We start from the raw sequence: 21,895 nt of genomic DNA on the forward strand, positions 1-21,895 counted from the left end.
CACGTCTCGATGGCTCCACAGCAGAGGATCACACAGTCTGTAGCGCCCTCTAGTGAGAGTGAAGAGCATCATCCTTTGACCGGTCCCTCTCACCATCCAGAACCTTCATTACCGTGCATGCTAAGTATCTGATGAAGTCCATCCACTATGTAGCTTCTGGATCCAGTTCTAATATCCACACCCTCATCTAGATGCATATCCCTCCCTGCTCTCTGCAGCCTTATCCTACAGAATGTGGATGCGCTGTGTGTGCACCTGTCATTGGTAAATGAGACCCAGCCTGCTGTAAATCCCAGACAGTGTGTGGCCTCAGCTCCTGCCTAGGTTTTAGAAGGTAGATTGATGTAAAGTAAATGGTGCCCAGGCCCTGTCTGATTGACTCCGCTCAATGGATCCGAAGTAAAAGCGTCAGCCGGAGGCAGCCGTCGTAAACATCCCATAGTGAGGACCAGTGGGATGGAGGTGAGAATCTCTGGCTGACCGGGTGAGATTAGACCTGCTCTGGTTTACGACCCGGCACGCCTTAGATGGAAATGAGCCCTTAGCTTTCACCACCAGCCTCTCTGGGATGTGTGGTTAGGACACAGCCTTATCTTCTGTTCCTCTGCTGGGGGTGAGGTGTGGGGGGAACAATGACTTTCTGGTCCACACCAGATTTGAATTTCTTATTTATTCACATAAGCAAGTTCAACAAGTTTTGCCACAAGTGCAAAAGAGTAAGTGTAATTTTCTACAATTTGTACCATTTCTACATGCACATGGCTTGCTGATCAAAACGGATGAGTTGATTCTAAGTGAAATTGTCATACCCTTCACAAGTTCTCAACATTCGTTCATGTGAGCCATCCACTGATCTATTTAATAATCAATCTAGTTTTGAAGCAAATGGAGCTTGCCCACATCACAGTTCCGTGCTGGTGGAGGAGTAAGAGGAGGGGTAAGAATGCGTGGTAGTGGTGTTAGAGTAAGACATGATAGAGGAAGATCTACAAGGCAAAGAATAAGAGTTCCTGATGTCATCAGAGACACAACTGTGGACCATGTCATAAACTATGGTCTTACAATGGAGGCAGGTGGGAGAGGACAGCTTTATGCAAGAAGGTCCACAATGTCAACAATCAATCTTAGCTTGATACACAATAGCAAACAGCTACGCAAAACTTACATTAGATTGATGACAAATCAAACAATTGCACAAAAAGCTAAGATAATGTTAAGACTGTTTCAAAACATGAGCCACAGTGGGATTGAATAAGAACTGTTAGAGTGTTAGAAGAACATGGTAGGACTGGTACAGAGTACTGTGATTGTAGTACACAGCTGAGTAGGAACTAGACAATGCTTAACATGGTAGGAAACTGATTTAGGTATTGGGATGTACATATTATTATATTAGTGTGATAATTGAGTATGTGTCAGTCAGCTGAGAGGAAAGAGAGTAACAGCATACCAAAACAATGACTAGGTCAAAGACAGAGATGTGGTCTGTTGCAAAATATATATGAGGCATGAAGGTCAGCATATTATTTTTATAATGAACACAGAACAACAGCTGGTTTAAAGAAATGAAGGCTGGTCAATACAATAAGGCATTCCTTGTACATGATCTCATATATGGTCCTGACAGCTTCCTTCCGGGTCCTTCCGGGTTTCAGACATGGGGAAATACTGAGTACATGACTGTAATGCAAAAAATCTATATTGTAAGATGAAAATAAGAATCTAAGATGGGGGGACTGGCAAAAACATGTTCTTGATGTATTGCAGTCAGTAATGTACCACTAGATGGCAGCAATCACTTGATAATAAAGACCTGTGGAGACTTTACCAGAAATCAATGACAGAGGCAGCTGCACTGTACATTTAACATCTGGTTTTGCTTAAAAACAATTGCCAGCAGACAAATAATGGCGGATTCCTCCCCTACATTGCGAACCATTTCAAAATGTACATGAAACAGGCATGTATTTCATACATGTACACAACATTTAAGGTCAATTCGAGCAATGGCTGACTTTAACTCTTTTTTTTATTCTTTCCAAATTGTCACTGTAGAGAAAAATCGATGCTGCGCACATGATGGTTTCTTAAGACGTTTTAGTTCCCCATGAACAATAAGGCATGCTGAGGGCAGAGGGCTCACACACTGTCCAGGTAGAATATCAAATCAATGGCCAGTGTAAGGATGACAGTTTGTCAAGATGCAATATCTAATAAATGGCCAGTGTCCAGAAGGCTGACATTTGCCCGGATATAATATCAAATGAATGGCCAGTGCTCAGAAGGCTGTCATTTAGTAGAAAAGGGACATTTTGAGTGAGAAACAGAAGTTTTCCATTTAAGAGGCCACTGCAAGTTGAACCCTTCTGTTACTCACTCAAAACTTTCTATATATGTATGAACAAAATGTCAGCCTTCTGGACACGGCCATTCATTTCAATTCAATTTTGTCCAGAGCTGTAACATCAAATGAGTGTCCAGTGTCCAGAAGGCTGATATTTTGTCAAGATATAATTTCAAATGATCAACTGTCAAGAGATGTCAAAAATGCTGTGATATGCCGTGTTCAGTTATTTTATAAAAGAATCATCAGTGTCTCCTATGGCAAGTATTGTGAGATTTGGTTCAATTCTAAACAGCTGTAATTCAGTCATCTTTCGACATGTCATGATGAAATTGTGTACGGTATTGCAAAAGGATGTCATCTTGAAGCCTGTGTGGTTTGAAAAACCATCAGTCAAAATGACGTTTGATTTATTAACACAGATATTGAGGCAATGTGCACATTAACATAAACACACTCCGTTTAGCCATTTTGCATTGTATTCCTTTTTCCTAAGTAAACAATGTAAAGACATCAATTCTACACATGTGTACGACATTTCAAGTCAATTGGACCCACGGATCAAGAAAATAATATATTTGTATTTGTTTTCGAGTTATTGGGCCAAAGAGGGTACTAGTATAAGAAGAAGAACAATACCAATAAGCACAATCGGCATCCTCCTGTCCTGGCGGAGGAATTATAATGACAGTTTGTGTCATTATAAGATACATCTCTAATAGGCCAATGCCTTCCAGTTAACAGCACTAGTGAGCACATGAAACATTTGAGAAGATCAGGACCATGGAGAGCGGCAAAGGCCGCTGACTGTTCAGTCCCACTTGGGATCTTGAGCAGTGGCTTTCAGGACCCTGGAAAGCTTTCGGCAGGATCTGTTGAAAAGTCAGCAACAATTTGAAAGCGTAGACACCGTTAAAAGATGACTAAATGTCCGCTGAAACGCCACTCAGATTAATGTGTAGAATACCCATCTAATACTTATATCTGGAAAGAATGCGGAAACAACGTAATTCCCTGTTGAAATTATCCTGAAAATGTTGCTCAATTAAATGTGTATGTGCCAGTGTATGCAAGGCCACTCGTTCCCCCAGTGCTCCCACCCCTATGCAGCAGAGTCTCTTCCTTGTGTTTCCCTTATTAGTCATTGCATGTTCCTGTGCATGAGATGATGACGTATGCGTCATGGGATCTCTAAATGTACACTGAGTGACACATACTTAAAGTGTTTCTTTTACAATGTAAACCTATGTAGCCTATGCTGAGGCAAAAATACACAGAATCACTTTGTTTGGGCGGCAATTGGTTTTCTCGCTTCAAGGTGTACAATTAGCACACTAGCTGCCACTTACACCATTACATTGCCACATGGTGTAGGAAACCACATTCCTTTCTCCAACAAGGCGGGTCGTTTTAATTTGAGGACTTGGTGTTCACCAGTTACACTAAGCTTATTAAACCATGGTCCCAGTCCAGGCATACACGACGCGTTCCCGTGCTCAGCCTCTGACATCTTCCTGTGTTCAATGGTGGCTACGTGATTGTCTCAGGCGCGCGGTCTAGAGGGCTGTCCCTATTGGTGGAGAGGATCAGGAGGAAGGCCCACCTAGTGATCGTTCGCAGATATCTCACGTTCAGACGATATTTGAATCAACTGTGCAATCGAAGTATAAGGGGACGTGTCAGATTTGTAAAAGGTAAGAACACTTTGCATGCATGTTTTTACTACGACACTTGGCGTCGTCGAGACATAACCGCATTTTGAGAGCATATATGATATTACTACCTTGTAACGGGATGATATTACAAAGGCATTGGAAACTACAACTAATATTTACAGCCTAAATCAAATATATCCGCTGGTATGTAAGTTGAATCTACAACAGTTGAATGAGAACACGATGAAGGATCGAAAGAACAATTGTTGCATTCATTGGTAATTGTAGACTGCTTCATTATTTGCTTTGAAGGGGTCTCAAAGGTGACACCTTGTGAGTGGTCGCAATTACGACATAATCCAATCAAAACTATAGCAGAAATTGTCGTTTGAATTGTCTCCCATAAATATAAATATATTTAGGCGATATGGACTTATGTAGGCAAGGCCTATATAATACATTTTGATGAAAAATATCGTGTACTAGCCTACATCAAATATGATATATTCCCACTTGATCCTACTTCAATGAAATACATATGATCCACATGAAACAAAATGTACAATAAAAACATATGGCAGCTGATTTTTTTTATACATCGGACGCTATTTAAAAGGCACGGGCTTACAGCGTACTCGCGGCCACTGAGAGTAATATCAGAAGTGAGTAATAATTAATGAGCGCGTGCACCATTAACCATTTCATTGAAATATTTTTCCTCTGAATATTTCATGCTTTGACGGTGAGGGGAACGCGCGAATAAAGCGTTTTACTATAATGACTGGATTGTAGCCACTACAACCAGCCATAGGAGGCGTTGCTACTGTCGTCGTTGTCACAGCCAGGTCACTATGTAATAGCTACTTGTGCAATAAGAAGCTTGACTGGAAAGTGACAGCTTTAGCGGTTTCTTCTGTGATACTTACGAACACACCCATTAAATAATCACTAGAATCAATAGATTCCCCTGGCCTCCTCAACGATCAGCTAGGATGTATTATGAGTGCTCATCACGGGTCCAACACATGTCTCCACAGCAGCTGGGCCAAGATGGATGTGTTTATGAAGGGGCTGTCTAAAGCGAAAGAAGGCATGGCGGTGGCCGCAGAGAAAACCAAGGAAGGCGTCGCGGTAGCGGCAGAGAAGACCAAAGAAGGAGTAATGTTTGTTGGTAAGATTCAGAATGTGTCCGAATTACGTGGATTCAACGCAATTCCAAGCACACCTACTGCTGGTATGTCGTGTTCGACAGCGATTGCTTCGGGGGTGAGGTAACGAATCAGCTGGAAGTACGCTCTAGCTCAAGCAGATACTTTATAGGTTCACTGTTAGTTGTAGTCTTCGTTCATTGGCTGGTAAAGGGGTGGGGTATTTCCCCCACCCCTGAACTAAACCGTCACTTTTCGCCCTCTTTTGAAGTTGTAGAGCTCGAGATTCCACAATTAATTTACAGAGGTTTAATAGCCTGTCGCTCTTGAGTGTTTCATTCATAATTAAATCACTTAAAGTTAAATTTACATTTTACATTTACATTTATTCATTTAGCAGACGATCTTATCCAGAGCGACTTACAGTGAATACAGGGACATTCCCCCGAGGCAAGCAGGGTGAAGTGCCTTGCCCAAGGACACAACGTCAGTTGGCATGACCGGGAATCGAACTGGCAACCTTCAGATTACTAGCCCGATTCCCTCACCGCTCAGCCACCTGACTCCCTAAATGTCAAATACTAATAGATTGTTTACGAACAAATATTCCACCTCTAATATGTACCACCATCCACACCAGCATTCGGTTCATATTACTTGGAAAGATGATTGCACTCACATGTCATCGTTATGGGGCACTTGCAAGTGATTCCATGGCAAGTTCAGTACAAATGAAACCCTGCTGTAGTAGACTAGGGTATACTGTACTTGACATTGTCGAGGGCCTGATATCACAGGAAATGTGTTAGATGTTGCCCATGCTCTGATGACTTCCCTTCCCCCTCTTCTCTTGTCTCTGTGCAGTAACTGGACATTACCAAGGGGCTAATGTCTTCTTGATAGAATGCCGTAATGTAATATTTGTGTATTTATGTAAAACATAATGTATACTATAATTGCTTCATTTAACCTGCCACTTTTATCTTGATGAAACCAACACAAAGTTATTTGAATACTGCTAATCCAGTGCTTTGGGATCCAATACACACATTAATGTTTATTTCTGTATACCCTATTTATAGTCCCTGAGACATTAGGTCTCTTTTACATAGAAGCCCTATGAACACTAGCATGATATGTAATAGCTGTGCTAACAAAACATAACAACAAAACAGACTGGAAAATGTGGGTTGGGGGAGAGGGGGGGGGGAGTTTTAGTGCCACATGTCACTGACTCTATGGTGTCATGGTGACAGATTGTGGAGCAGGGACCCGAGTGATCCCCTCCTGAGGACCAGAGGGACACAGACGACATCCTATATGTTGTCCTCTGTTGGGCTGCCTAATTAGAAGCAGTCAGAGTCACAGAGACGCGGCTATTCATGGCACTGTGAACAACACCACAGCTCAGCTCCACCTTTGTCATCCTTTCAATGGCATGTGTGGAAATATGCCCTCAGCATCATTGTGTCTTAGCAAATATGCGTTTTTCAATATGCATGTCAATCGTGTCCCCCTGTACAAGCCAAGCTCTCCTTTTAATTGCATTCTTGAAATCATTTAGACTCAATCTTATACAGTTCATCAGTCTATTTACACATTGACAGTATTCTATGAAGTCTTTTATACAGGTACTCAAAATGGGGTATGATCCCACTCTATTTTTCTGCTGAATGGGAGACACATTGGTCTATTTCAGGCAACTGTCCCCGGCGAGATGGCATCCAATTAGCCTAGATATTAAGGACAGTGTCAGCCCCAGAAAGCATGTGAGCCTGCAGTCTCTACATGTGTAGGCCTGTCTCTCTCGGTGCTCCTCTGCCCAGAGTCCTCCTCTGTGGCTGGGAAAGGCCTCCCTCCCTCCTCGGGGCCTCTGTCTCATCCTGCGTGGTGGGGGGGTGGGGGTGGGGGGGGGGTGGGGGGGGCCTAGAGAGCGTGGCTCGATCCGCCTCAAGGCCCCTGGTGGAGGAGGGGCGGGAAGGAGCTGATCCGTCTGACGCCGCACCTTTGACAGCTGCGCGCCGTCGCAGCGGCAGGCCACCCGCCCAGCTGAGCAGTCGGGCTCCCCAGCGAGAGGAAGGAACAGGCCCTCCTCCACCACTACCGCCACATGGCCGCAGGGTCGTCTGGGGGGGATGTGGGGGTGGGGGTGGGGGGGAATGCAGAGGGGCGTGGAGGACATTGCTCATTCAGAAGAACACTTAATAGATCTGTATGGCAACGTATGGGCCTGTTGTTTCTGAAGGTGTGCTGTGATCAGTTTTGGAGGGGGGGGTGCTGTAGTGGGACAATCATGTTAGACATCCTAAAGGTTTCATCGTGATTTCCCTTTGGAGGACGTCAATCATGTAGTTGAACCATGCATATATTTGGCACTAGATATACTGCCTCACCGTTATGTGTTTGGGACATTCGGGGGGGGGGGGGGGGGGGGGGGGGGGGGGGCTTCGCGAAATCAGACCTCATGTGTAGTCCCTGTTTTGGGATTTGAGTGAGGATGCTCCTGTGAGAGGCTACTGCTCTGAGGAGCTCATTGTAACCCCCACACCCCCCGTCCCCCTGGGATGTCACGGTGAGGGGAGTACCCCACCTCGTTTCCAGAGAGAGTCTCCGGTCGGAGGGCTAGCTGGTCTCTCCTCTTCGGTCTGCCAGGGTCGCCAACCAGGGCGTACAGGATCTACTCTCTGCCTCATTTAACCAAGCCACTCCTTCAGTAGAAGCTTCTCTCAGATGTGCCTGTGGCTACCGGCGATGGCTCTCCGCTGTAGAAAGAGATGGTTTTAGCCTCCTTTCTCCTCCTATACCGGCTCTCCGTGGCCTGAGGGTGTCGTGAGCGATGCGGGACAGGAGAGACAGAGAGGATGACTAAGTAGGACCGGCCAGGACTGCAGAGCCGCACCCCCACGAGCGGGCGAGGCGCTGTGTTATGTAATGGAGTATGTCAAAGGTTACCTAGGATTTGACATTGATCTGTTACGGTTCAGAAAAACCATGGTAATAAATCTAGTTTAGTAAGGTTAAAATCTAGTAAGGTTATGCTACCTAATATTACAAATGGCCGATGTTTAATCCATGGTTGTATCAAGAACGTGAGACTGGGAGCAATGCTTAGAAGCAGCTGCAACACAGGACAAGTATGGCAGGTAGCCTTGTAGTTGAACCACTTCTCCTGCTACCTTGTAATGCCTCAAGGAGGTCACCCTGAGCTCACGGTCTCTGTTGTACATCACTACTGATTCTACTTCATTCACTGTGCATCAGGATGCAACTCAGAGTTGTTATGACAGGGCTGGGACCTGCTGAGTTATATTCTCAATAACTCAGCACATCAGATCTTTGTTTGCAAGAAGCCTCAGTCCCAGGTCTGGAACTAACAACATAGTAAATCCTGCCCCAGACTCAGATGACTGTTCATCCTTCAACAGACCTCTATTCAACTGCAACTGCACTCTTAGTGTGAGGATTAAGCCCATTTTGAAAATTCATGTACCATGAAAGTGCTGTTAGGTACACTACAAGAAGACCCTCCACTTTACGCTACCATGGAGCTACAAAGCAATATCTATTGTAAAAAAACATTGATACACAAAAATAGCTATGCAATTCAATTGCATGACGTGTAGCCAAACATCCTTGTATAGCGTGCTGCATGCAGTCTGTTTTCATATCATACTTGATAGATCACCTGTAAACGAAGTTCTCCATCATGCAGTTGTGCTGATTGTTTGTTTATAGTACAGGTGGTAACTGATCTTTCCTCTCTGTCTACAGGCACCAAGGCCAAAGACAGCGTTGGCTCTGGTAAGTCTACAGTGTCGTACTCTGACTAAGATGTCAGGTGTGTCGGAGGATAAGACGCTTAGGAAGTTAGCCAGCCTTGATTCGAAAATCAGAGTAGTAAGCCACTGGGTTATTGTTTACTGTTGTGTCTGCCGTTTGAGCCTAACAAGAAGAGACAGGGTAGTGTGTGTGTGTGTGTGTGTCTTTGTTAGACTGTTTGCATGCAAGTATTTCTATATATGGCTGCATCTGATTGCACTGCTTTTGTTTATCTTGTGTGTGTGTGTGTGTGTGTGTGATAGGGGCTGAGAAAATGAAGGAGCAGGCCTCTAATTTTGGTGGAGCCATGGGGAACATAGCTGCTGCCACTGGCCTGGTGAAGAAGGACGAGTTCCCCACTGACATGAACGTATGTCCAACACACGCACACGCACATATAACATGCATCATCTCTCTAAGCGACATTGATCTCCTGAGAGATGCATCTAATGAGCGCAGCAATTCTCATGCTGTGGATGTCATCCATCTCTGCTTTCATATTTCCATTCACACCATGAGTGGGGTGGATGACAGAGCTGACTGGCCACTCACCATTGTAAGATGTACCCCCTGACGGATTTCAAAGACAGGAGACACAGAGAGGAGGGGCAGAGGGCTGGGGAACACATTAAGGGCCAACAGTGTAACTGTCCAGGTAGCATTTATTGACCTTGCTGGTCTCTCAGTGGGACTATCATCTCTCCTCTCCCCCCTCCCCCACCGGCCCCCCTGGCTCCCCGGGTGACCTTGCCCAAAGTCATCACCTCCACGCTCAGCTGACTCTCAGTTCAAACACAGAAAGGAGAGGCAGGAGGAATTGTCATCCAGTGTTCTAGTATTGGGATTTCAATAGTGTACAATACAACCCATGTTCAAGAAGAACATGAGGCCTAGACAGAGCTGAGGGTCACCCTCCAAGCCCACTTCTTTATGTTTGCCCACCAGTAGCTAGTTGACCACAGGATGATCCATTGAAAACGACAGCCACAGAGCTCTGGCGGTCGGTCACCTACCTGTGTGTCCGCTAACACCCTCCCCGCCCACGCCTCACCACACCACACCCCCGCCCACGCCTCACCACACCACACCCCAACCCTCTCAACAGGAGAATCCCCCCGATAACTCACTAAGCTACTAATCTCTCCTGGCCTGTCTTAAGAAGCTTCTGGTGAGGGCTGCGTGGTCTGAACAACTAGCTCAGACAGAGAAAGCATGGTTTTACACATGCCAAGAGAGAGAGAGAGGGAGAGAGAGTGAGACAGAGAGAGAAAGAGAGAGAGCGAGAGAGAGACATAGAGAGAGAGAGAGAGAGAGAGACATAGAGAGACATAGAGAGAGACAGAGAGAGAGACAGAGAGAGAGAGAGAGACATAGAGAGAGAGACATAGAGAGAGAGACATAGAGAGAGAGAGAGAGAGAGAGAGAGAGAGAGAGAGAGAGAGAGAGAGAGAGAGAGAGAGAGAGAGACATAGAGAGAGACATAGAGAGAGACATAGAGAGAGACAGAGAGAGAGACAGAGAGAGAGAGAGATAGAGAGAGAGACAGAGAGAGAGAGAGCCTTCACAGTGATTGATCTGAATATGTACACCAAGGCCAGACCAGCCTCTTTGAGCCCACTAGCTGATGTGCGCAGCAACTTTGCTTCCAGTCAGGGCTGATCTCACAGCCTCTGTGGGTGTGTGGTGCAAGTGGTGACAGTATGCTAGCTTTAATGGAGCACATTGGATTATGCTCAGTTCCTCTCTGACCTAATTGAATTAAATGGAGGGTTTAAAATACCTTTGTTCTGACCCACTAGCATTATTCACAGGGCTGATGGTATGAGGTACTGTTCTAACCATCTGAGCTAAAGCCATTATTATGATTGCCCTGCACCATCCATCTTGGTGGCTCCAAGATGGCCAGATGCAATTAGATTAGTAAATCTTACACTTGTAAAGATGTGGATAATACAAATGTTGTGTGTTTTGTGTGCATGGTGCATATGTCTATTGTGTGTGTCTGTGCATGGTGTGTGTGTGTGTGTGTGTGTGTGTGCATGGTGTATGTGTGTGTGTGTCAACAGCCTGAGGAGTATGGGCAGGAGGCCATGGAGGAGGCACAGGGAGAGGCACTGATGGATCCAGAAGGAGGAACGTACGACGACACCCAGCAGGTAAGAACTCTGGGCTGACCTGCCCAGGCATTAGGATTGGTGGATTGGTTTTGACCATGTGTTAGGATTGGTGGATTGGTTTTGAAAATGTGTTAGGATTGGTGGATTGGTTTTGACCATGTGTTAGGATTGGTGGATTGGTTTTGACCATGTGTTAGGATTGGTGGATTGGTTTTGAAAATGTGTTAGGATTGGTGGATTGGTTTTGACCATGTGTTAGGATTGGTGGATTGGTTTTGACCATGTGTTAGGATTGGTGGATTGGTTTTGAAAATGTGTTAGGATTGGTGGATTGGTTTTGACCATGTGTTAGGATTGGTGGATTGGTTTTGAAAATGTGTTAGGATTGGTGGATTGGTTTTGACCATGTGTTAGGATTGGTGGATTGGTTTTGAAAATGTGTTAGGATTGGTGGATTGGTTTTGACCATGTGTTAGGATTGGTGGATTGGTTTTGAAAATGTGTTAGGATTGGTGGATTGGTTTTGACCATGTGTTAGGATTGATTCAGTGGGTTTCACAACGTGTTAGGATTGGTTGTTTGAAAATGGCTGTGCGATAGGATCGAATGATTGAGTATGGATGTGCGACACATCCATAACCCCACCAGTTATTGCTGTAGATTCATGCCAGTAGTGTCTCTGCCATCTGTTCCTACTTCTCAGTCTGAACAGTAGCTAACAGCCTGAGGTTTGTAGAAAGACAGGGTCGACAAGTGAATTGGAGAGTGTGTGTGTTTGTGTTTACATGGTGTGTGTGTATGTATGCATGTGTTTGTGTGTGTCCATGTGTCAGAGGCTGCGTGTTTATATCTCTTTGTGTTTGTGTGTCTGTGTGTTTGTGTGTGTGTGTGTCTGGGAGGGATGCTAGTCAGAGACACATGGTTATTTTTGGAAGGCATCTCTCAAGGGCAAGACGTACTCTACTGAGCTCATATCATTGAAACCTGAGTCCAGGCTAACGACTAATGAACCACCACACCATGATGGCCAGCCAGGAAGCAACTGTAGATCCTACACTACCAACATGAAACATCACGCTTTCTCAAAGAAAAATCTAATATCCTGTTTCTATTATTGCTTTTTGAAATGTATTTGGCAAGAAGATATCCGTTAGGTGTGTCTGTTGCGTGTGTCTGTCCATTATTGAGTGTGTTAATACACTGCTCAGATTTGAGACCATTGAGTTAGAGTGGTGTACTGTTCACTTGGTTTCAAACCCTGCTTGTGGACAGGGTGTGCAAACACTCCTCCAGTAGACACCACTGTTCTGCACAATATATATTTAATGTATTGAGCCATTAGATGTGGTGTTTCTCTCCACAAAGTGCTGCCATTTCCTCCCTCAAGATTGGAATCTTCCAATCAATGGCAGAGAAAAAGGCTATTTGAGCTGGAGATGCAAATGACTCCTGAATCGTTACGCTGTGTAGCATCGTATTTCATACAGGCAGTAATGTCTGCTCCATCCCTCCTGTTCCTCCTCCCCTCCATCTCTCCAGCTCTCCTCCCCCTCCCCCTCTCCCCTCCCCCCACCCATGCACAAGCAGTGTGCTCGCGCTGCCCGAATGGGTGTGGTGGTGACACGCCGTATGTCGCAGTGCATTGTGGGTAGAGCCAGGTCTTCCCTGCATTGATGTGAATATGGAGGCTCCCAGCTGTAGAAAAAAATCCACTTCCTCTCCTATTGCAAAGCCACAGGGGAGGGGGGGGGGGGGGAAATACAATGCGTCCAGAAGTAATCGCATTCCTTTGTTCTGAATAAACACCCCAAAGCCATTGTGTATCATATCGGTGACTGACACCAGCGTGTTAATAGGGGCTAGCAAGAAGATGTATGTATGCCAAGGCATGTCCTTGGAACTGGTGTGCTGTGGTGCAGCTCGATCCTGCCCTCTAGTGGCCAACGTGATACATTGACACAGCAGCCAAATAATGGCTGAACGATTGCCACGGTGTGGAATAATTTTGAAAAAATGATTCCGAAAATAGACAGTTGAGCTATTATTCCCGATATATAAAAGTATATTATCTTTTGGTCATGGTGTGATCTTTGGATGTGGAACCTCCCCTCCTATCACGTTTCACTAGATGCTGAGTGTGGTTCTCATCGTGGTGTTCCTCTCTTGACAGGAGCAGACCCAGGACTATGAGCCAGAAGCATAAGTCAACCCATTCCATGTTGGCGTCTAACCAGAAGCACAATACGTTTCTACCAATATCAAGGACAAGCGCTGAAACTACCACAATAAAAACCCTGTTGCAAAAAAGTACAAAAAACTAACAAACATACGACAAGCATTCCCAGAGAATAATAATGTTCTTCCTCCAAGACAGATCTTTTATTATGATACTTAATGTAAATGTCATGTTACTTCTGTAATGTGTTGGGTGTAGGTATCTATAGAGATGTGCGCTCGTCCTCGGTCTCACTTCCTTGAATCCCTCCCAACGAAGTGAGACCAGGGCCAGGCTTGTGACTTTGTACTTGTGTGTATCTGTATTCATAAATGTGCGATAGATGTATGTCATTTTCCAACAAGATGTTGGGAATGGAAAAAAAGTCAGTTTGAAAGCAGATATGATTCCAATAATATCCTCTAAGTGTATACAATGCCTGTTTGTGGGTTTCTCTTTTGCATTTATTTTGAAAGCAAGTTATTTATTTAAAGTTTTTCAAGTAAAGGTTTTATACATTGTGTCTTTATAGTTGCTTGTGAAATCATTCCAGTGAACTATCTGTTAGAAATGGATACATGTTTGTGTGTGCGTGTGTTTGTGTGAAGATTTTAACAAGTTAAAGTCAGTATAATATGTCTTGAAATCATAATGGTTGTCAGATCAATATGTGCTTTAAAATGCAGGAATTGTCAATATATTTATGTGTCAACTCAGACAACAAATCCTCTGTAAATAAAAAGTGAGAGTAAAGAAAACAACCTGTTTGTTTGTTAGTTTATTTTATATATACTTTCCTTTTTTACTTACTTTTTCTTGTTCTTTCTCTCCCTCTCTCTCTCCCTCTCTCTCTCTCTCTCTCTCTCTCTCCCTCTCCCTCTCGCTCGCTCGCTCTCTCTCCCTCTCTCTCTCTTCCTCTCCCTCTCTCTCTCTCTCTCTCTCTCTCTCTCTCTCTCTCTCCCTCCCTCTCGCTCTCCCTCTCTCTTCCTCTCCCTCTCTCTCTCTCACACACACAAACACCCAGGATGTTGGAGTGGGCCTCTCTGCCGAGGGGATGTGTAGAATGTGCTGATGTGGTCTGAGGGGAGGAGGGAGAGCATTGTCCCCGTGCCAGGTCTGTGCCATAGCTGGGATGCCTGTCTGATCTGCCCTCTGTGCCAGGGTTTTGTCTGGCTAATCTAGCTGGCGTGTGCAAACCTGGGAGGTGTCCCACCTAAACAGAGGGTACTAAACTGCCTCTCCTCCCACCACAAGTCCAGACTGTGTCCAGCCTCCGGTAGAACACAGGCAGCGACCACAGACATGGCCTCGTTCAAGAAGTCTTTCGATGGACTGAAAAGCACTACGCAGTCAGCGACGAAAGGCGTGACAGAGAGTGCAGGTAGAGTAACATGACCTGGAAAAGACTTGGTGGTAAGAGTGGTATTCAAAGAAATGTGGACAATGTGCGCTGTATGAGTTGCATGGATCTGAATCTTGTGTGACGGTGGTGTGAATGTAAATCCTGTATATGATTGATGGTTTGAATTGACTGTGTCTGGTGCGAATAGGAATCGTTGGAATCTGAATCAGGAGTGACTTGTGTGAGCATGAATCCCGTGTGACTCTGTTGCGAACATGAATCATGTGAATGAAGTGACATGAATCCCACGTGTGATGTGCTTGCAGTCCAGGCAGCTCAGGACGCCGTGCAGCAGGTGGCAGAGTCTTCCAAGGAGACCACCCACATAGGTAAAGAACCACGCTGATCTGAGACCTGCAGCTAATTACTGACGATGTCCAACACCAGTCCAAAAAAACGGATCTGAGCGCACACACACACTGAAAGCTTCGGGTCTTTTTTATGAGTGAAAATGCCCCCCCGCCCATGAAAAGGGATTACACCTGTTAGCGTTACAAATGTGACAAATAACTGACTAACCCCCCTGTCTGTCTCCTGACCCGCCCAGCTGCCCAGGAGGCCAGCAGACAGACACAGACAACCATTGGAACTGCTGCAGACAAAGCCACCGACACCATCAAGGAGTTCGGACAGAAACTGGGGACCAAATAGCTTCCAGAGAGGACACACATGGACACACATAGATACACATAGATGCACACACGCAAGCACATATTTGTGCACTCTATGCCAATTATTGTGCACAGAAGTGCACACACACACACACACCTAAAATATGTATGTCTGGTTTTAGATGTGAGTCTGGCGACGTTGATGGAGGAAAGACGTGTGTGAGGACGGGAAAGAAATCGTCCCTGTGACTGTGACACAAAGGACCCATTCCATTACTGACATCTCTGACTCGACACCCGTTTTCCCACTTGCCTCATTATCAAGTGTTAAATCTGAAACTGCAATTCCAAATTGCAATATCTAATTGATCCACAATAAACGTAGATATTCTCTTGTTCGAGGTGTTCCTTTTTAAACGTTACACACAGAGCGTGACGGAAAGAGCTCTCAAACTGGGCCAATGTCATACCTCCGTTTTTGACAGACAAAAAAAGAAAACCAGCGCTGACAGACATGATACGGTCCATTTAGCACGACACATTCAAATTGTCTGTGTTGGATGAGAAACTGTGATTGAATCCAAAGACAAAGAATATGAAGGTACAAATGACAGTCAATGAAGATGGGCAACAAATAAATCAGTTAGCGTGAGACAAATAATTAGCATTCCTGCTGAGGGCAGTTTATCAGTGAAGCACCATCACCATAACCATCCCTGCAATGATACAGACTGGAGTGTTCAGCACGGCTCCAGATCTCTGTTCTATCACAACAGTTTACCTTGGCCCTCGCCAGCTCACCTCCCTACATCACACTAGCGGTTGCTAGGAAACAGAACTCAGAGACGACCAGGGATTGGTGGAGGCCTTGGAAATGATGGTGAGAACTCTATCGGCAGAACGCAATGTTCTGGCCAAGCCAACACTCGCTCAGAGCTGCTGAAGAAGACGTCAGAAACGGGGAAAAGAAAGGATCAAAAGCTTCCTACACAATTTCACAACAACATGTGTAGAAATATGATAGCTATGTGCAACCCATTTCACAAAATCCACTTGACACACCAATGACACAAAACTGTGCACTGTTGTTTGGGGGTTTGTAGAGAAGCTTGTGTGCGTGGGTGATGACATAGGCTACTGTATATTCATCCCTCCAAGACCCTCCCCCACCAGATTCCCCATGAGCATGGTGTTTAGTGTGTTTTCACACACACACACACATATTCAAACACACACATGCATGCACGCAAACTAATGCACACACAAACTCACACACACACTTTTAAACACACACACGCACACGCACAACAGTGGTGTTCATGCATGTCCACACATACTGTATGAATGCCGATTTCACACGCACATTCCTTTTAAAAAAACGGTGACATTATCCTATCCCTTCTTGAAAGCATAGGGCCCAATGTTCGAGCACTTTGTGAACCATTTCCATCACCAATTATACACAAGCAAACACGCACACATGAATGCACGCACATTTATACACACGCACACACATATGTACACACACATGAATGCACACACACACACACACACACTGTGTCTTCGTATCGTTTGGTCTCCCAAGACGAAAGCCCCATCTCTCTCTATATGTTTTTGCAATGATATGTTTCTATCCCCTGAGTCCATGCCTCTCCCTGCATACAGAGTGTGAATGCAGCCGTTCACCAGTGTGGCCAACACTGCCGGAAGCGTTGGCTTTATTGATCAGACACATCCAAGTCACCAGCCCAGGTTTCCCCTGTATGCTGGGGTATTTATCTATATAATCTATAGATTGTCCCTACAGGGTTAACTTGTTTCTTTTAATCGTGTAGCACAATCATACTCCAAAACTATAGTGTTGCTGTGAGAACCTGACATTAATTACTATCATTTGCTGTTGATGAGAGCGGGAGGCAGAGAGACTTTTTCATCACCATTACCTTTCACTGCCAGAAACCCACAGCGGTTTCCAAGGAAACTGGAAGCCTGAATCTTTTCAATACTCCCAGGCACAGCATCAACCCAAGGATTGCCTTTTACACAAAGATTGTTCCAGAAACTAAACCTGTAGCTACAATCAACAGCCATCAACAGGAGAGAGAGAGGCACAGAGAGAAGAGAGACAGAGAGAGAGAGAGAGAGAGAGAGAGAGAGAGAGAGAGAGAGAGAGAGAGAGAGAGAGAGAGAGAGAGAGAGAGAGAGAGAGAGAGAGAGAGAGAGAAGAAGAGAAGAGACAGTGAGACAGACAGAGAAAAATAGAGGGACAAAGATACGTGTTGATTTACAGATAGATGTCTAACGGACTTTAATCTCAAGGCTCTCACTGTAACATGGACGGACTTCATATTTGGTTTGAGTGTTGAGGTATGTATCATTTCAGCGTTTAATTGTGTGGCGTCCAAAAAATAGATCCAATGTTGTCTTTGTCCAGTGCATGTGTACCAAAAATCATGTTTCGGCTGCATTACTTTTGAGGCTGTAATGATACAGTTTAATTAGACTGTTGCAGGTTATGTACATGTTACATTTAGCTCACACCTAAAACATGGAATCTAATGATGTGATATTTTACAGTACGTGCTAGACGATAATGCCTGTCGTAGGGTGTTATTTTGGATGTGTACCTACTCAACCGACAGAAGGCTTCTGCTATTTTCTAAACAACACTGGAGCCTTGATATCAGCTTAAACTGTTCTGAAATATGAAGCATTATGCAAATAGAAATGTGTGTGATGGCAGGTAATCATTGTGCTCGTTCACACTGAACACAGCAGCTCAACACAGGGTGCCTTTAGACTAGTCGTGACGTGACACACACACGTAGGCATCGAGAATCGAGACTGAGATGTAGATTTGGCAAAACAATGACGCTTTTTCTCCCTCGCTCTCATTCGACGTCGTCACATGTCACCATTCGGATCGTGTTGACATCGTGTCTGTTGTCATAGTGAAGTGGTCCAAACCAAGTGCCCGCGTGTCGTGTTGTGTTTGTGTGCAGGTGAGCGTGGGTTGAGTCAGCGGGGATGGGAAGCCTCAAAGACGAGACGAGGAGTCCAGCTGAAGCCCTCCTTGAACCTGAGCCGGGAGAGGACCCCAGCTCTCCCAGCACTTCCTGTGCTCCCCGTGGCGATTGCTGGAGCGCTTGCGACATCACCATCACCCCTGCTCCAGAGGAAGTCCCAGAGCTGGACTGTGCCTGCGTGGAGGACGTCACTCACACCAGCAGTGGCCCAGCAGCAGAGCAGCCTGAGGCGGGACCTCCAGACTCGGCGGTGGAGCTGCCAACCCCAGCAGACACCACGGAGGCAGGGGAACCAGGCAGCCCCCGGGCATCTCTGGAACATCTCCCCGAGACCGACGCCTCACACACGGACAGAGACAGTCAGAAGGAGACCTTCCATTGCACCACGAAGAAACAGAGGAGCCAGGAGAGAGACACCGAGGCAGAGAGAGAGAAGGTGGTGGGGGGGTCGTCAGGAGAGCACCAGGTCCCTGGATCTCCAGCCAGACTGCAGCACATGCAGACCCAGGTCAGTCTGGAGGTGGTCCAGTGTCACTCTGTGGCCACCAGCCCCATGACCCCTCCTGAGGGGGCCGGCGCCTTCCACTTCCTGTACTCCTCCACCAAGCTGGGGGCTGTTGACGTGGAGACCGGGGGCGTTGAGATGCATGCGGGTCAACAGGTGGAGTACCGCTCTGTCGCCACGGCTCCCATGACCCCCAGGACGCCCACCATCCTCGCCTTCCCAGAAGCCAGCGAGAGAGAGCGAGTGCAGACGGAGGAGAGGAGAGTGGAGGAGGGGGCGGAGGGGAAGGCAGAAGGGGAGAAGATCAAGCGTGTGTCTGAATGGGAGACGAGCCACATGGAGATGTATCCTCACCTGCACTTAGCTCCTGCCGCCAAATGCACCACTCCGAAAAAGGTGACCAAACAGACTGCCTCGAATTCCGACCCGCCGTCAGATACCTCGGTGAACTGCCCCCAAACCGAGGCGGTGGATTCCAACGGATGTTGCGACTTCAGTGTTGAAGACCCTGCAGAGGAGGAGCCACATCAACACCTGCAGAGGATGGGAACCATGGATCAAGATATCACCATCCTGGTGACCCACCATGACAGCCCTGAGGACCAGGAGGAGGCGAAGGAGGAAGAGGGAGGGGCAGGACAGCAGACTGTCTCTGCCGAACCTGACCTGTGGGGGGTAGATGAACATGGGGAGCTGAACGCTGAAGACAGTCCCACGGAGGTTAACAGTGCAGTGGTTGGCGTAGTAACGACAGAGCAGGCAGCTACAGGAACCGGGGAAGCAATGATAATCAATGAGACAAGGAAAACCCCACCAACAGACGAGAACAACACTCTCCAGAAAGAGAAGGCCTTCCCTAACTCAAGTGGAAACATCCAAACAGACAAAGAGCATGTGGTGCTGCAGTCCCCAAATCAAAATGAATCTTCAGAGCAAGCAGAAGGCAAAGGGATTAAGAAGACAGCATGTTCCAGTGAGGGCACAGGGCCAGGTGCTAAACTGCAGAGGCTTGACCAGGTCCCTGGATCTCCAGCCAGACTGCAGCACATCCAGACCCAGGTCAGTCTGGAGGTGGTCCAGTGTCACTCTGTGGCCACCAGCCCCATGACCCCTCCTGAGGGGGCCGGCGCCTTCCACTTCCTGTACTCCTCCACCAAGCTGGGGGCTGTTGACATGGAGACCGGGGGCGTTGAGATGCATGCGGGTCAAAAGGTGGAGTACCGCTCTGTCGCCACGGCTCCCATGACCCCCAGGACGCCCACCACCCTCGCCTTCCCAGAAATCAGCGAGAGAGAGCGAGTGCAGACGGAGGAGAGGAGAGTGGAGGAGGGGGCGGAGGGGAAGGCAGAAGGGGAAAGAAATAAGGGGGAAATGGAAGTAAAAGAGTGGGGGTCAGAGGAGGAGAAAAAAGAAAAGGCAGATGAGGGATCTGAAAAGGAGGCACAGAAGGAAGGAAAAGAAAGAATCAATTTCCAAACAAAAGAGAAAACTGACGGCAAAGAGGACGTAACTGGAGAGAAAGAGAAAGAGAAGGTGAATGAGACGTCAAAGGATAAAAAGGGAGAGAAAGAGGGAGAGAAAGAGGGAGAGCCAGCAGAGAACAAGCCCATGAAGAAAGAGGAAGAGAAGGAGGGAGAGAAAGAGGGAGAGAAAGAGAGAGAGAAAGAGGGAGAGAAAGAGAGAGAGAAAAAGGAAGAGAAAGAGGGAGAGAGAGAGAGAGAGAAAGAGGGAGAGAAATATAGAGAGAAAGAGAGAGAGAAAGAGAGAGAGAAAGAGAAAGAGGGAGAGAAAGAGGGAGAGAAAGAAAGAGAGAAAGAGAGAGAGAAAGAGGGAGAGAAAGAGGGAGAGAAAGAGAGCGAGAAAGAGAAAGAGGGAGAGAAAGTGGGAGAGAAAGAGAGAGAGAAAGAGGGAGAGAAAGAGAGAGAGAAAGAGAAAGAGAAAGAAGGAGAGAAAGAGGGAGAGAAAGTGGGCGAGAAAGCGGGAGAGAAAGAGGGAGAGCCAGGAGGAGAGCAGGAGAAATCAGAGAAGCCAGCAGAGCAGAAGTCCGAGGAGAACTCGGAGGAGCTGGTGCAGGAGGTGTGCTGGGACGAGAAGGGGATGACCTGGGAGGTGTACGGAGCCGTGGTGGAGGTGGCCGTGTTGGGCTCGGCCATCCAGAAGCACCTGGAGAAGCAGGTGAAGAAACACAAAAAGCAGCCGTCCTCCGCCCTGCCTCCCCCTCCCCCTCTCAGCCCCTCCGCCACTCCCCTCCCCACCACGCCACCTCCCGCCGGAGGCCCCGGCCAGGGGGGAGAGGGGAAAAGCAGGGCAGGGAGGAGGGGGGGGGCAAAGAGGGGCCGCCAGAGGCGCAACCCTTTCCGCCTGCTGTTGCAGAACATGCAGCAGCCTCACTGCTGCTCCAGAGCCCATGCCGCCGAGTGACTCTGAGGAGAGAGGAGAGCACAGGCCAGCAGCATCGTCACACACCCTCCTCCTCAGACCCAGTTCCTGGGATCATGTCATTACAACTGACTGCAGGTGTAGCACGCTATCTCAAGAGAAGGTTTACAGCTCAGGCTAGCTGACTCGAAAGATGTCTGACCAAAGGTAGGAGAAGAATCAATCCGTTTTTAATAGTGTACAGTCCACGTGACGGGGAGGAGGATTGAGAGCGTCAAAGAGCACAATGCCATGGTCATTCATTGCAGTCGACTTAAAACTCTTTGTTTGATCGACTTCAAATGAGGAACTCAGAAAGACAGTGACAGACAGGGACAGAAAGGTGACTTCATTTGATTGTGTTTATCTGTGTTTCTTCTAAACGTTTTCACTTACTTTGAGCTACAGAAATGAACTTTCTCATTTCAGATGCTTCTCATTGCGCTTTGAAAGTTTGCATGCAGCTGCGTGTCCATCGATCATGTCTTTCCTGTTGAAAGGTAGACAAAGAAGTACTCAGTCTTTAGTCCTCACAGATCTAGTATTGAAGAGATTAAGGGGTGTTTGTGTGTGCGTTCCTGGAGAATGCCAATCTGTCACTGAACAGACCTGGCAACCTTTTCACAATCTCAGTC

The 21,895-nt window shown here is 46.6% G+C and overlaps 2 protein-coding genes across 3 annotated transcripts; both read left to right on the forward strand.

The window, feature by feature from the left end:
* Positions 1–4,003: 4,003 nt before the first annotated feature.
* Positions 4,004–14,048, forward strand: sncb (synuclein, beta). 2 transcript variants are annotated; one of them, XM_067247914.1, is made up of 6 exons: positions 4,004–4,038; positions 5,037–5,170; positions 8,919–8,948; positions 9,230–9,336; positions 11,033–11,122; positions 13,254–14,048. In XM_067247914.1, the coding sequence occupies exons 2-6, from the start codon at positions 5,050–5,052 to the stop codon at positions 13,284–13,286; spliced, it is 381 nt and encodes a 126-aa protein (XP_067104015.1). In that variant the 5' UTR covers positions 4,004–4,038; positions 5,037–5,049; the 3' UTR covers positions 13,287–14,048. The 2 variants fall into 2 exon arrangements, with proteins under 2 accessions (XP_067104015.1, XP_067104014.1); XM_067247913.1 differs by having other exon boundaries at positions 4,024–4,038; positions 5,040–5,170.
* A 552-nt stretch (positions 14,049–14,600) lies between these two features.
* On the forward strand, positions 14,601–15,351 carry LOC136953790 (adipogenesis regulatory factor-like). The gene is made up of 3 exons (XM_067247209.1): positions 14,601–14,679; positions 14,967–15,029; positions 15,248–15,351. Exons 1-3 carry the CDS (start codon positions 14,601–14,603, stop codon positions 15,349–15,351), a joined length of 246 nt encoding a protein of 81 aa, XP_067103310.1.
* The last annotated feature ends 6,544 nt before the right edge of the window (positions 15,352–21,895 follow it).

Source organism: Osmerus mordax, chromosome 12, assembly GCF_038355195.1.
Source record: "Osmerus mordax isolate fOsmMor3 chromosome 12, fOsmMor3.pri, whole genome shotgun sequence".
Classification (NCBI taxonomy): Eukaryota; Metazoa; Chordata; class Actinopteri; order Osmeriformes; family Osmeridae; genus Osmerus; species Osmerus mordax.